This window comes from Tetrao urogallus, assembly GCF_951394365.1.
Source record: "Tetrao urogallus genome assembly, chromosome: 14".
In the NCBI taxonomy this organism is placed as follows: Eukaryota; Metazoa; Chordata; class Aves; order Galliformes; family Phasianidae; genus Tetrao; species Tetrao urogallus.
Window position 1 is genome coordinate 3,576,360 of NC_136827.1, and position 17,250 is coordinate 3,593,609.

General features: G+C 35.6%; 1 protein-coding gene across 1 annotated transcript in view; it reads right to left on the reverse strand.

Annotated features, from left to right (window-relative positions):
* DOCK2 (dedicator of cytokinesis 2) overlaps window positions 1–17,250 on the reverse strand; it is a gene marked incomplete at both ends in the record, with an annotated part of 154,066 nt that overhangs the window by 43,412 nt on the left and 93,404 nt on the right. Inside the window, one exon of the mRNA XM_079542135.1 lies at window positions 8,295–8,373. Within this exon, the coding sequence (XP_079398261.1) occupies window positions 8,295–8,373 (79 nt within the window). The remainder of the gene's footprint in view (window positions 1–8,294; window positions 8,374–17,250) is intronic.

A 17,250-nucleotide genomic window follows, 5' to 3' on the forward strand; every position in this document is an offset into this window, starting at 1 on the left:
GTGACCCTTCTCCATAATTATTATTCATTGCAAATTCATACTGACATGCAGCATGTGACTGTAACAGCATAAACCAACTTGGTGTATTGTAACGGTGCAAATTATGGCAACTGAACTGGCACACACTGAGAGGGCTTCAAAGCAACAACACCCTTGCATATATGAGGGCTAAAATACTTAAATTAACTTAAAAGATCTCTCATTCATTTTTTTTTTTTCTGAAAACATAGTGCTCCTTACCCCTAGAAAATGTGACAGCTGCCGTTTTGGAAAATGTGGAATTAACTTAGCAAGAGATTTCTAAGGATTTCACAAGGATGAGGTCTGGGTGATCTTCTCAGGACAGTTACCAGAAGTAAACTAAACACTGCTGCCCCTTCCTGCATACATGCCTTTGAAATCAATGACTCTTTTTCACTGATGTCTACCTTTTAGCCATTGGTTCCTCTATGAACATTTTTTTTTATAATACAGCTGGCGCATGAAGTCTTTGGAAGATGAGTTTCTGATAAATTATGACACACAAATTGTTTTCCAACATTTCTGAAAGTTCAACAGATAAGACCGCAGGTTTTTTGTATTTTTTTTCCTTTAGAATATTATGACAAAAGAAAGCCCAGCCTCTTGAGACCAGGAGACATAACACATTGCAGATAGATACTGGCTTCTTTACTTTGACTTTGTAGAGAAACAGTCACAGCTGTTGTGCTAAGTTAGATAAAAATAAGCTTCTACAATTTTAAATTAATATTTGTAAGAAATGTTTAATTTACTTTCAGGATATAAGATATTACAAAAATGAGATAATTTCATCCAATATCATTCCCTTTCACATACTAAATCACATTTCTTCATAACTTAAAACTAATTCACTTAGAACAAATTCCTATTTTTACTATTTTTGTGAGTCACGCGAGTTCTAGCAGATTTAAATGCATGAACAGCAAATTGTGTGTGTTTTTAAATAGAAAGCTCCACTGGATCAAGCACAGATACTAACATTCAATGACTTGCCCTGAGGAAATAAAGTACAACAGGATTCCATATTTTGTTTAGAATTATATGCAAAAAAATTCAAAGAAAATTTAAAATTCACTATAGAAAAAAAAAAAAAAAAAAAAAAAAAAGCAGTATATTTGACTGGGAAGGGAAATATGAGCAATTTCTTAAATTTCTTATTAATCTTCCCTAAAATAAGTTAATACTCACAAGTACATGAAGCAGCACAAGAATCCAAGCCTACATCATGAAAATTATTCTGCACTTACTGTAGAATATCACACTAACAAACCTGCTGAGCAGTGGCCTAAAGAGAATGTGAAAGCTAAAATTCAGAATGACTCACCAACTGATAAGTATTAAGAACTGGGTAAAGCAAGCATTCTCTTCTGCTCACGTAGAGTCTCAAGAAATAGTAACTTTAGACTTACAACTCATTCATAAATTCTGTAAGTTGCAAGTGCAATTAGTAAGGGCTTACTCCTACGGTACGCAGACTGGTTCATAAAAGGTACTGTGCTTCTTCTGAGGTGAAGAGGAGAATATTATGCAATTCTAGGTAAAAAATATTGAAAATCTTTTGGGGTCTCTGCCAACTATTCTTTGCAATGATGATGTATTACAAAAGTAGAACATTTTCAGGTTAATGAAAATAAGTTTAAAGAAGCTCTGATGAAACATATTACGTTCTTTCGTTATTTTAACAACAAAGGACTATTGTTCGTTTTTAATGCTGAAAGATTTTCACATCATTATTTCATTCCATTCTTTCGTCATACACTCATAGAATGACATAATTTATGTGAAATATTTGCACACGTTTTCTAGTCCAAGTATCTAACATTCCTGTGTTAGAAAACATGCCACACTTTTGAAATAAGCACATTCCCAAATCTAGAAAATGTTAAGTGTATTTATGTCACATTTTTGAAAACATATTTTCCACATATTTCTTTCCATCCTGAGCAATGAGTCCAATATCCAAAACAATCTAGATGAATGTAAAAAAATAAATAAGTACATCAATATCTTAGCATTGGTCTATACTAATACATACCAATATCTTAGAATCATAGAATGGTTTGGGTTGGAAGGGACCTTTAAGATCATTTAGTGCCAACATCCCTGCCACAGGCACCCACCGCAGCAGGTTGCTCACAGCCCCATCCAGCCTGGCCCTGAACACCTTCAGGCAGGGGCACTCACAACTTCTCTGGGCAACCTGTTCCAGCATCTCATCATTCTCAAGCAGAAGATGGATCAAAGAAGAAGAATATGATAATATAACCAATATTTAATTAACATGAAATTAATATAAATATAGCAGGTGTAGTTAATAGAGATAGAGAACTTTCTTAACAGTTGCTAAAATGAAGTGCTAGTGCCTTTTCTCATCTCTTCACTCTAGTATCAAACATCTTTCAAGGTTTTCTGCATTGTCTAACTATATTATGTATATTTTTGCACAATACAACATGCATTTATATCTGTATATTTATTTATTCACTGTAATTATTATATTTATTTATTCACTGTAATGCAGTGAAGCTTTTGATTTTGGAGTTTCTAACTGAGTATTTAAAGATAAAAAAGAATAAACACGCAATTTCACTAGTGATGCTAAAATACATTTCATAATGCTAAGTTGATAATGGTGCTTTGTACACTAGAGAAAGACAGGGAAAAATGAAAAGATTAGCTTTTTTTTTTTTTTAAGTTAGACTGACATTATAACACTGTGGGGACTATGTCTTTAGCAATAAAATTCTGTGGTAAGCATATAGATGAGTAATATGAAATTATAATTGCTGTAGCAGTAGAGATTTAGCAATATAATCCTTTCTAAAGCCCCATTAAAAGATACCATTAACAGAGGGGAAGGATAGGAAGGAACAGAAACCAACATTCCACAAAACAGAGCTTAGGATAGCTATGCCTGAGTATAACACAACAAAGCATTTCCTAGGTGTTTAATCTTTCCTGTCCCTAATACATCAGAAGCTGACATTTCCAGATGGAAACATTACAAAAGGTATGTGGGACAAAACATCACTTCATGGAATTATTGTGACAATGGATGCTGACCACGTTTTTTCCTGTAATAAAAACGGATGGAAAAAAATTAACTAAAAGTTTGAAGGGAACCATTAGAAATAATTACTGTTATCTTTATTTTACTGTTACTGGAAGACTGGCTTATGTTTTATCTAAACTAAATTAAGTGAAGAATGAAAAAAACCATGACTTACAAAGTAGAAAAGGAATTTCTGCTGAAGTAAACAAAACAAGACAAAAAACATCATTTTTTTCCCTTGTTCTTCAGTCATAAAAATGAGTAAACTGCTGACAGTTAAGACATGCCTGATAACTAGGAATGTTGCTTTATTTATTTCTACTAGGAACAAAAAAAATGTTAATTTGCATTTGAACTTACTTTTATTCTATACCTGCATCTCTATTCCTGTATGGACAGATAATGTTCTGTATCAGTACTGAACTACTTTCAAATATTTGCTTTCTTTAAGATCACTGTGAATCATAACTGTCAAATCTAACTAGCTGCATGTTAATTGCTATAAAATAGAAACTGTTACACTTGTTTGGTAAAGGCATTTAGATTTCAGTCATCTTATTCCCTCATTATTCAGACTTGAAAACCCTGGACGTTACCTTTGAGATAGGCATGTAGTATCTAGTTTTGAAACGCAGAGGTTTTCAATCAAATAAAATTAGCAAATTTTGATTAAGATTGCATAGTTACCACAGAAGGTAAAAGAGAAGTACTGAAAACTCCCCAAATTCTCCCATTTACTACAACTGAAATAAACATTCCAGACATGTTTTGAGGGTATCATAAATACATATTTTGCATAACTACAGAATCATACAAAATTTTTGCTACAATTTAATTTAAGAAACCAGGCTGCCTTTTCAAAAAATGTTCTGTAATTTTTTTCTTCATTAAATTTCTTCCGAAGTGCTCACCAGTATCTGTCCTAAATTCAATGCATACAATATATTACAGAAAGGGATGTGGTGTATCTGTTCTTATACCTGCAAAAGTCCAGCTGTGAAACAGTGATTTGTACAGGCCGTCTAATCACCACATTTTAAATTGGCAAGTCCTTAAAAAGTTAATACTCAATGGAAAACACCTGCAGTGGCTGTCTTTCCAAAGAGAAGTTGTCTTTCCTAGCAGAAGCTGGTTATCAAAATGAAAAAGAGCAATCCCCCGCCCACAAAAGAAAACAGAGATGCAAATCACAACTACATCAATGCTGAGCACAGATATGGCAAGATGGTTGGCTCATGAGACTGTTCTGCATTCTGTTAAGAAAATCCTTATGAATATGGAGGCATTTTTCAACTCTGCTGAAAACAGCTCCTGCTGAGCTGCAGGAAATCTGACAGTTTACCCAGTAAACTTTACCTTTAGGATAGAAAGTTACCCTGGTGTCTTTTCCCCAACCCCTCTTTTGCAGTGTCCTGGTGCCATGCTCTAAACCACCACTGTCCTGCAGTCAGAATTAATACTCTTTATAAATTTTCCTCCTAATGAGAAGTAAAACAGTCCAAAGACAGAACTGGAAACATGAGAGGACACTTAATCTAGGCAGTAATTGCAGGTTCTTACCACAAAGGGGACCAGAGCACAGCGTCTGCTTGGAATAAGTAACTCTATCAGATGAATGGGTCAACTGACTGTATTAACTGGTGGTGTAAATATTTTGCCCTTGAGTTCATGAAAAGAATTTGAATGTACCTGAGAATGCCAGAGCAGCACAGGGACTACAAACGTGGCTCAGCTCAAAGTTGAGTATAAAATCTAAACCATTAAGAAAAGAATTCTGAAAAGAGCAACAAACCTGAGTTTTCATCCTGAAGATTGCTTCTTGAACAAGCTGGGAACACCAGCTTCATGACTGTGAGTGTATTACAGAAAATGGTACTGGGAATCACGTTGGTATTGTAATTTAACAGCAATTGCAGTAGTTGCTTAGTAAAATGTGCATTTTTACCGTTTCCAGTTTTGCTGTGCAAAGTGAAAAACCTCATGTAACACTGTCAATCTTCAAATAGGTAAATTTGATATTAAATGTTACAACCTCTGCATGTGGAGTACCTAAAAACCTGGCCAGAGGGTACAGAACTCTGACAAAGCACTTACTGGTTTAATTTAACAAACCAATTTACTTTGTAGGAAGTCTGCAGGCAGTAGCTTTACACTGAAGAACATTAGCATGAATTACATTATCCAAGAGTTATTACACAGGTTAAAATGAATATTTACATCTTCTAATGCATTGAAATGTACACTCTAAAATGATAAATGACAGAAAAATGAGAAATTAGCATAATTTTGTTTAGTTTAAATTCAGTCTAACCTACAAGTAATCCCTGATGAAAGCATGTCCAACCTAAAAGATTCCTCTTTGTGCACCACAGTTGTTTTTTTGCTGTCTTTTCTTTTCAAAAATGTACACACAAAAAAGATTTAAAGACTGTTAGGAATTCATTAAATTTTTGAGCTAACAGTGATCTAAATAAGTACAGATAGCAGTGGGTAAGCAAATTTTAATTTTTTAGTGAAATAAGAGCACAATAATAAATATTCTGTAACAAATGTCTCTTAGTTATTTCTTCCATTATTGTTCTAGCTTATGTTCATTATGAAATGGATCAACATCTCTTATGTGCAGCCTCTACTTTTGATTCTTTTACTGGGAGTGCTTGAAATTCTTTTGAATACATCCAGCACAAACTCTGTAAGCAGAACTCGAACAAAATCACCAACTCCCCATGCTGGCCTACAATCTCAGCCATCACATGCCTTCTTCAATTACCTCTAAGAGTCTTATATGATGATTCTCAAACCAAACAACAGCCCTGGCATTTCCTGCCTTACCACTGCCAATCACACTCACAATATTCAGACCTACTGTAGGTGTGAAAGCACTGAAATCTTAAAAAGGGCTTTCAACATAAATGGACCCCATGGACCCCAACTTGTTACAGGATGAGTCAGAAAATTTATGTTGAACGGCATATCACTACTGTTCTGTACATAGTTTTTGTATGTGTCTCTAAGGCATGTAACAGCTTTACCATTGAATCTAAGGTTTTACATTTAAGAACATTTAAGTTTTCAAGAGTACAACTACTGTTCTTCAGATATATCACAACCTCTCACGGGTGCTAAATGATACCTATTATTTCCTTTCTGCCTAACTCACATAATGAGTAAAAAAGCAATTCCGCTTCAGAAGGAAGAAAAAGACTAGGAACCTCTTAACCTCCATCTACAAAACTTCAACAGACTAGCAAAAATTTCCACACTGCTTTTGCTCTGGATGTATTATTTATTATTTACTCAATTACTTCACAGTCTACTTGCTTTGTTTGGCTAGGTTGTCTGCTACACAGTCATGTTATCACTCTGCCAAGTGAAAAATACTCAGATACACTTCTGTTTGATTTAAATGACTTTAACTACTACTTCTAAAGTAATATTTATCTTCAAAAGATAGTCAGATTCTGCACATAAGAAAATACAACCCTACAAGTAGTATAAATCATTCACTCATTTACTAAGGACTTAAGGAGGTAACATTATATATTTTTAATTTTTAACAATGTGCATCTTTATCTTTCCCTTCCCAGCGTTCTCCATTTCTGTATTTTAAAATACCCTTTTTTGGAAATGTTAAAACAATTGCCTTTGCTTTAGCTTCTACACTCATCAGACATTGTTCTCAATGCATATTCTCTATAAGGATCTGAACTGTAAACATCCCTTGTTCTTTGAAACTAGAAATTGCTGCTATGTATATCCATAACATGAGAAAATTTAGCCCAAAGGCTGCTGCATAATGAGTCACTGACCCTTGAATAAAGCCTTTGTTTTGGGCTTTTTTTGGTCAGCTTTTTTAAGGAGAAACCATTTGTTTCACATAAACTGTGTTCACAAAAATTTAATGAAGTTTTTACATCTGTAGTAGTCACTAATGCAATCCAGGCATTCAGTTTCTTTCAAAAGTTTGATGTGCAGTCAATAAATCAGAAATACATAAATGCACTGCTTGATTTCTCGAAACAAATGTTACTCTAAAATTCCTGAATTTATTTGAAATATGGACACCTCAAAGATATCCCAAACATTTTTACCCCCTTGAAGGAAAGGCACTTCAAGTTTTAACTCCAGTTTCAGGACTATCCAGTCATGAAAGTCTGAAAAGAGGTAATGGTTAAATAATAACAAAAGAAAGCTTGATTTAGAATTTTCGTTGGCAAAACAGTAACTAAGACCAAAGCTCCCTGACGCTAATCTTTTTGTACCTTAATAGCTAAAATAAAAATATACAAGCACTGCTACAGCTACACAGCATTGCTTGTTTGTTTTTTAACTAAAATACTCCAAAACAAAAGAGGCAAACCAAATACTACATCTAAAAATATTAACAGTTTAGAGGGAAACTCTAAAGGGAACTATTTTATGAACTGTGGAAGTATCCCACTTACTTTGAGTAGTCACTACTAATGCTTGCTTACAGCCAAGACATACTGATATTGAAACATTTGAAAGGTACTCTTTTTTTTTTCTTTTTTTTTTTCATTAACTCATTTCCTAATAATAATGAGATTTTTTTTTTTTTGGAATTGTGGCAAATAACTCCATCACCTTCACTATCTTTGACATCCACGCCAGCTCTCTATGCTGTAAGTATGTGCAATCCACATGAGAAGTGCCACCCCAAAGAGGAATCTTCCAATAGTCAAAAATAGGAGACATGGACGTACATAGCAGAGCAGGAAGATTCAAGCTATGGCATAAAGAAAAAAGGTTCTTTTTCAGAAAGAAAAAAGATTGTATTTCTCTTTGCACTCCTTAGTACTTCTACTCCTTGTTCCTATTCATTATGCCTTAACACTTCAAAGCATTTTAAGAAAATTTTGTAATTTTGAAGATAACCTGATGCATTTCAGAAAGACGACATCAAATCTTTTGAATAGCGGGGCATATTTTTTGTTAGAAGTATTTTGGAAAAAGTTGGTCCACTGAAAATGAAGAAGGTCCACTTAGTCTTTGCAGACTGGGTAGTCGCAATACAATTAATCACATGTAAATATTTTTTCAAAAAACGTAAATATGAAAAACTGAAAATAGCCTAATCCTGCAAAACTTGAATCAACAGTACTTCTATTACTGATAAAGTATCAGAAGGGGCTTTGACAGTCTGGAACGGAAGGCCAGGATGCATGAACTATTTTATTCAACTCAAAAGCTTAACACTTACTTGTACTTCAAAATTCATATTCTCCAGAAATTTTTGGTTCATTGTCTCTGCAAATTTGTTGATGGCTCTCAAGAATACTCTGGAAAAAAAAAAAAAAAGAAAAAAGCAATATAGATTAATGCATGTATTCTTTGGGATTCTTTTCCAACCCTGTGTGGTATTGAAAACACATTTTAACACTGGGCAAGCTAGAAGAGTCCAAGTTCACAATATATGTACAAATTATTTTGTGTAATGTCATGTTACTTATGCATCACCGATTTTAAGCATAACTGTCAGTGTCCTGATCTTCACTGAAAATTCACACGTTTCTTTTTTTCCTCTGCTGCACAACACATTATATTCTTGAAAAAACATACTGTGTTTTTAAACACAATTTTACCTTCTGGGTGACAAAGTGGTTCATTTCCAAGTACGTTACTGCCTCCTCCTCAAGGGTTTGACAGCTGAAAATTCCTGCACTTAATGGTTAGAAGCTGACACTTCATTTTCCCAATTAAAAGAAAGCTCTTTAGTTTTCTCACAGGTGGCTGAGGATGAAGATGACATCTCCGACACCTCAAGTAGATTAATAAAATGCACTCAAAGCTGAATTAATACAGTTATTTGTTCCAACTGGAAGAGTGTAAACATGATGCCTTCAGCTTGAAAAGCAGCGTATATTTATGCTCATTACTAAAGCAGCAAGATTAAATGACATTTATAAATCAGACTTCTTTGTCTATCTTTGCAACAGTGTACATTTGCAAAACTAAAATCAGTGGTATTTCTGCACATTTGTTAAGTTTATTAAATAATTTAGTTTCATTGCATTTACTATTCAAAAAATAAATCATCCATATTCCTCAACTTTGTAGGTAAAATTCATGAAATTTTAGGTGAAATACTTTGTGCAATCTCTAAGACATGAACACAAGTTGAAAAACACTCGTAAATGCTCAGGTACACTCACTAGCTGTTACTGGTGAAACAAGGAAAAAGCAATCCTAAGTACTCAAGCACAATTGTTGCCCATCAGGAAAAAGATCTAATAGTTGCAAGAAATGAATTTTTAAAAATCCACAAAATTCCGTAAAATATAATCCTAAATAAGCAATCTAGATTGCCCAGAATGCAATGCTTCCTATTCAGTTACATGGAAACTACAACAGATACAAAGAGGACAGTAACACTACATGTTAGAGCAAATTCTCAGCTACAAAACATAATTTTTCAACACACCAGCATTAATTATGCATTTTCATCAGCCTGCATGTCATACTCATAAAAATCTGCACCAGTGGAGGTGACCCACTATTCCACAGTTGCTACGATTGTTAGGAAAATACTGCCTGCTGCAGTCCATTTTTCAATGGCCCAAACAGACGGAAATCAGAAAGTGTCAAATCCAGACTATGTGGTGGATTGTGACAGGACAATCCAGCTGAGACTGTCTGCAAAGCAGGGCCTGCTGTTATTCTGTTGCAAGAGAAAAACTGTCCTCATCTCTGACCTGACTGTGGAAGTTTGAACCTTCATCTTTGCCAGCATTGCAATGTAATGGTCAGAGTTGATGGTTTGTTCAGGTTCCAGTAAATCCAGAAGGACCACCCTTTTCCTATATCCCAAAATGCAGTGCACTTTACCCACAGAGGGCTGCATCTTGAACTGATGTTTTTGACTCTGGCACGTAGTGGCAACATCACATTTTGCCACAGGAAAAGGTCACTTTCACCTTCATATTGGTTCAGTAGGTCCCGACAAAGTTGCATACAGTATTCTTTCACTTTCTGGCTGAACATTTTTGGAACTCACACAAACTTTGCAATATTCCAAGATTGCCACCAACACTTCCAACACACTGAAGCTAACCTTCAGCTCCACACACAGTTCCCTGGTCATAACCCACCTATTCACGAGGATGAGCTGATTGAAACACTCTTAGTTTCTTGGTGTGAGAGCTGTGCATAGCCATCCAGAACGTGGCTTGTCTTTATGTTGCTGTTGTCACTACTGAAACACACCACCACCTTCACTGTGCTCACATTTATTGTTTGGGCTCCATAAATGTTCGGCAAGTGTCAATGAATGTCGGTGTGTGCAATTTTCTACGTGGAACTCAGTCCCACTGCTTTACTACATACACACTTCCATGTCAGAAGTCATTTTGTCTGCCCCTTACTGACACCTGTCACAGGGCAACAAAATGTAAGAGATTCAACCTCTTTTGCCTTTGAACCTCTGTACCAAAATTTGCCTCTGACATTATGGGCCAGCGTAATAAAATAGTAGGCATTACTTTTGTAGCAGCTTTTGTATCTTCTGTGAGTATCTCTGTCATTCCCACAGATATTTTTATCTGACATACTGGAATTACACATTTTCAAGAAGCATGCAATACTTCCTGACTGTCAGGTTCCAAGTATTTCCATGCATTTGTATTTTGCCTAGAGGATGTAACTATTTCTGTCAAGTCTGTAAGTCACTCAGGCAGTAGGCTTGAATTCTATTCCTGGCGCCTGTCAATGCCATGCTGTCCTACCTCAGTGACTTGATATCTATATGCTTCAGTTTCCTCCTTCAGAAGAAGGGCATATTAACTAGCCACACATATGAAGCATAACAGGTGCCTAGAAATAGACAGATCCTGATGAAAATAATATGAAGTATAATATTTATTACTGCTGACAAAATAATCCTAAAGAAAAAAGTACTGCTCTAAGAGGAGAAACTTGAAGTTTCTTGAGTGCAGAAACCATTCTCATTACATGATTATTCATAATGTAAGTTAGCCACGGTAACAAACTTAATGGAGAAGATACAGATAGAAAAGAGATTGTAAAAACACTGGACTCGAGAATGATTCTGAAAAATGCCGTACGTACTACCCAATTTTCTAAGAAGTTATTAAGAAAAATTACTGAAATAGCTTCTCACAGCATAATATATTTTCTCCTTACTTCCACAGTTGATCATCGGAGCTTACTTTTCATGGACCATTGGGAGATATGCTCAGTTCTGTTTTGCAAGTCAAGACTGATCTAGGCTGATCTAAAGACAGGATCTTAGTTTCTCACACAGATAATGCTATTGGACAACTGCCTTTTCCAACTGAATTTCTCTTGTCATATTTTCTCTAAACTTTAAAAACTACACAGGGCAACTAATATTCTGTTTTAGGTGTTCAATTACAAAAAGTCCTCTGGAATTACCTGAGTAATATGGAATCTAGTTTTGCCTTGGTTGAAATAATTTTGATCTAAAGTTGATTAAATTTTTCTCCCCACAATAATTTCTATGATATTTTCTGAGTTTATATCTCCCTATAATAATTTCCATGATATTTTCTGAGTTTACAGTCATTGATTCCTCTAATTTACCAGAATCTCGGGCCTGAAGATTTATAGATAATATTGAAGACCAAAATCCCTGGGCTTAATTTGAGTACAGAAAGGCAAAGTTGAGGCTTAGAACAGCAAAAGGATTGTCACGGTTCTTCTCCTGCTATTTCCTTTACCCTTCTCAATGTGGTACTGCTTTTGCTGTACTAAAAACAAAATTGCTTCCAATTTTTCACGTGCACTATTAATAAAAATTATTTATATTAAAAGGCAAAGAACAGGATCCCACACAACTGAAATGCAAGTACTTGTATATTTTTAGGCTAGAATGGTACAAATATACAAATGATGTAAGGCAAAAAAAAGTTGAAAACTTATATCAGGCTAAGATAAAGATTTGATTTGAAACTGTTTGTCAGGTAAATTAAAACAGAGAGGCTGAGCTGGAGAGATGTATTCATTAGCATCATTACGTTAATCAGAGTAAGATTCCAAGGGTATTCTTTATCCTAGCTTTAGAAGTGCAAACAGGTGATAAACCTGAAATATAGATCTCCAACTCCAAGTCATTTTTAGCAAACAAGTTAGAATTAGTGCGTGAGCTCCTTGCAGCATGAAACAAAGAGATAATTACCTTAAAATATTATAAGGTGGACTTCAGCTGACTTTGTGCATGAAGGTGAAGCCACAGGAAACTCTGCATTAAAAAATTATTTTAAAATAACGGCTGCCAACTGCAATCTATCAGCTTAAATTGGCACTGTCTGTTCTTCTGTGGCTTTGCAAAAGATGGTCTTTCACTGCACCTAATTTCAGACATAGAACACTGCAGCCAACACAGCTGCAAACAGTAGTCTAATGCCCCTTTGTTTTTAAACCATGAATAGATAAAAGGGCTTCAAAAAAAAAAAGAGCTTTGCAATAAAAGCTGAGCACTCGGTAGCTCTCCTTCACGTTTTGAACTAGTTCTTCACTTAGCCCTCCACATACAATGTTTTGAGTACCTAACCTAAAGAAAAAATAAGTCTGGAACCACAAAATTTTTTGTAAGATGTCTCAATCAAGTGGAGAGTTATAAACCATAAGCATGAGTGCACATTCCTCCTGACTCACACACGAATTCTTAAACCAATGGTCCAATAGCAAGGAGATCCCCTTCAGTGTCTTTTCAAGTTTGTAGTACTATGTAAAATTTGGGTGTTTATCTTTCAACTCTGAGGTGAAGTTCAATTCTTGCACTTAGGTGTCTGTGAGCATGAACTCAATCTCATGTTTGCTGAGACTTCTAAAGCTGTGATTACACTACAAAGACAGTAACATCTGCAAAGAATTAAGCAGTTACAGACAACTGGATAATCAGACAAAAAAAGAAAATAACAGAAAAGACTCTTGAAGACATTAGCTCCTATGCTGCCAAAGTTCTTAATCCAAGAAAATGTTAAAAAGCTGGATTTTTAGTACCTATCTGAAAAACAATGAAGATTTGAAGAGACTTAAAATTCAGTACTTCTTCCCAAAAATCCTAAGTGCTTTTCCTTCAGAGAATTTGGCCCACAAACTAAAGTCAGGAGGAGCTGCACTGACTTCATCTTGGCAGGTTTCTTTCTGTAATCCACAAAGGTTGACAATCAGCACTTTCATTAGTGAACCCTCTACTGGAGCAGATGAGGAACATGAGAGGAATTATTTTAAAGCCTAGGAGATGGATCAATCTGTTCTGACTTCTGACAGTCATAGTCTTGCTGTTATACCAATTGCATGAAAACTTGGGTTGGAGATAACAGAATCAAAATAATGGTTCAACTTAGTTTATGACTACTTGACAGAAGCATCGTCATAGAAACACTCTGCAGAAGATACTTTATTTTTTTAACATGAAGCAAGTACAAAGGAGAAGCAGCTACTACAGTCAACTGATTCATTTGTGGGGCTCTGTAGTCTTTCCTCTGCCTTCATGTGTGCAGAGCATATGAATTGGCATATGAAATCAAGAATAGACTTGCAAAGTGGGTCAGACCCAATGTCAAATGCTGATCATTGTCAAGGACTGAAATAATGGCCAGCAATTATAAACTGCAGGTGGAAGATGTAAAACATATAGAAAAGAAATCAGATAAGGAATCAGCGTGACAGGAGAGATTAAAAACATTCACTCTTTTAGTGACCGAAACAGCAGCAGGAGAAAGCCTAAGAAAACAAGTGAAGAGATAAAAACACAAAATCTTCACAAATTAACAGTAGAAATATCTGCTAATAAAGAGGCAAACTATCACTGATTTAGAAATGAAGGGCAATGGAAATGAAAATACCGTTTAAAAATTTTGTAGCCAGTGAAACCTTCTTCTTAAGAGCATAATTATGGCAACACTTAGGAAGCAATTCACTTCCACAGTAACTGGAAAAATACAACTAGTGGTGCAAGGAAAGTAGTATAATTTAATCATATTTCTCATTGTCTCAGCTCAGTATCACTATAGACTGAAGCATTTTTTTTTTTCATTCAGGTTAAGTTCTAATAATACACCAATTTTCATTTTCCTAAAACCTTTTTTTAGTGTATTAGAAGACTATGCAAACAGCATGGTCAGAAAACAAGTGCTTTAAAGTAGCTGTTATTCAGGTTTTCCTATTATTTTGTACAATTAATTTTCTTTATTAGTAGAGTGCTTATTATTTGAAAATTGACCTTGAATAGCTATGCCAAACATACAAAAAAACTACGTGCTACCATATACCAGAGGTAATTTGACAGTAATACAAAAGCAACACCTAGAGAAAGACATGAAGTAGTAATTGCTTTGCTGCTATAAAATGGCAAAAAATAATCATTCCATTCCGTATCTCTTGATTTTGCTAGCACCCTGTTTATCTGCAGCTTTTCATCCAGCATCCACTCACAGCATGTTTTAAAGACTGCCTACGTCTCATCTAGGATACAAAATACATTCCTGAAATTGAATATTAGGCATACACTTATGCAGAACTCTTCTGAAAATAAGCAGGCAATTCCATAATATGGTTAACAATAGGTAACATACAGAGACAGTACAAGCAAACATACTGCAGTGTTCGTAGTAAGATGTGAGTGATTGACTGGAACAAGCTCGAAAGATGGGCCCATGCGAGTCTACTGAGGTCCGACAAGGCCAAGTGCAAGGTGCTGCACTTGGGTTGGGGCAGTCCTGGATACGTACATTGACTGGGAGAAGAACCCATTGAGAGCAGCCCTGCAAAGAAGGGCTTGGCAGTTCTCGTGGATAAAAAACTTAACATGAGCCAGCAGTATGCACTTGAGGTCTGAAAAGCCAGCAGTATTTTGGGCTGCATCAAAAGAGGGGTGGCCAGCAGGGAGAGAGAGGTGATTCCTCCTCTCTACTCTGTCCATACGAGGCCCCATTGAGAGAACTGTGTTCAGGTCTGGGGCCCCCAGCACAAGAAGGATGTTGAGCTGTTGGAGCAGGTCCAAAGGAAGACCAAGATGTTCAGAGGGCTGGAGCATCTATTCTATGAAGACAGGCTGAGGCAGCTTGGTTTGTTTGCCCTAGAGAAGGCTTCAGGGAGATCTTATAGTGGCCATCCAGTTATTAAAGGGAACTTATAAACAGGAGATAAATCAATTTTTTACGTGTAGATAGCGATATAACAAAGTGGGATGGTTTTAAACTAAAACAAGGGAGACAGATTACATGTCAGGGGGAAATTCTTCACTGAGAGGGTAATGAGGTGCTGACACAGGCTGCCCAGAGATGTTGTGAATGCCCCGTGCCTGGAGGTGCTCAAGGCTGGGCTGGATGGGCTCCTGGACAGCCTATCTACTGGCTATCCAGTATATCCAGCCTGTCCACTGTCTGTGGCAGTAGGGTTGGAACTTTATAATCTTTGAGGTCTGTTCCAACCCAAGCCATTCTATGAAATGGCTCAGTTGGCCACACAAGCTGCAGCTGGAAGTGTACCTTTCCATAGAAATTAGTTAAAACCCACAGTGAAAGAACTGACCCTTGTCTTTATTTACCTTATCCTTTTTTCCCAGACAAACCTTGTTCTATTTGCCCTATTGCAAGTACTCACTTCTGTGAGAACTTGGAAAGTCACCTAGAAAACATGTGCCTAGATTTAACAGAAAGAATGCGCAAATCTGTGAACCTTGTGACACTGCGCACCAAGTAACCCACCAAGAAGAAAAATAAATTAATGAAAAGTATGTTCTTAATCTCTGGAAGGATCTCTTTATGTATTATGTGTATGTTATATATAAATATACCTATGGGGAACTGCATTTAAACAAGGACATTTTTAGTCTTATAGAAAAACATACCATCTGAGCACACATCTTGTTATTATACTTGACTGTCTGACCTTGTTATATTCCATTTATCTTTCTGTGTACCTACTCATAAAGGGGTATTTTCAGTAGACATTTGTACTTGTTCTTAGAATAATGTGTCCACAAATTTAATTAAATAAGTTCAGCAATATACCACGAACAAGTGCGTAATTGGTTTCTGACATCTTGAAAATTCAAGCACTTGAGAAAAACAATCACATTTCTATCAAGCCTGCTTAGGCCAAAGGTTTCCAGAGGAAAATAAGAAAAAATTACTCATACAACAGATCAACCTTCCAAATTGTCTTATTTGTTTAAAGTAAACCACAACACTGCCATCCGTTTTAGTTACGTAAATTAAACCTAACACCTGATATATCTGAAAAGAGCAAATACTAACCTAAACTGCTAAACTGCAGTTTTTCTCCTCTCAAGAATAAATAAATAAATGCCCTTCTTCTTTTTTTTTTTTTCCCCAAACTATTATTTTCTGTGAGACAAACAGTGGGTCAGGCAATGTTTATTCTATCTCGATAGCATAAACCAGTTTTCCTCTCTGTTTCCTATGAGAGCAGGAATGAATAATCAAGAAAGTGAAATTAAGGACTTTTTTTTCCCCTATTTTAATATATACAATGATATTCTTAATCTAAAAATCCCATCACAATCATCAAAGACTGAATCCCTACTACCGTACCAGCTGGAATAAAGGATAAAACATACTCTTACCAACTGAATTTGTGTACTTGCACAGAGTCAGTTTTACTAATTCCTATGAATAGAAACATCCACTGTTCTTTATTTTAATCAACAAGTGAGTTTTTCTTTTAAATGAAACCCACTGATTTCATAGTAGCAACAAACAATCTGTAGCATTTCTGAATACTTAAACTTGCATGAAAAAGGCATGTTGCCATACTTCCTGCAACTCTGTTCAGTATCCTTCCTAGTATAAATGTCATTCTTGAATGCTTAAATTGTGCTTCCCAAGCCTTTGGTTATTTTTCTTCAGAAAGTTTAAAAGAAAATGCAGTCCAGCAGCCACCAAATTTGTTGTCTGTGCTTGTTACTTAACAACTGTGCATGCAACTTCACAAATTCCATCTCTCCATAAAGCAGAAAGCAATATTTTTTTTGTCATTTATAGGACAATACTATAAACAGCTGCTTACTCTGAGAAGGGTTTTTATATTCAAAAGTATTGCTGATCAGATGAAAGGAAGCATTCATATCTCTTACATATCTCTTACTATGTATCTTGTAAGAGATACATATCTCTTACTATTGTTCCTCTGAGTTTGGAAATGGTGAT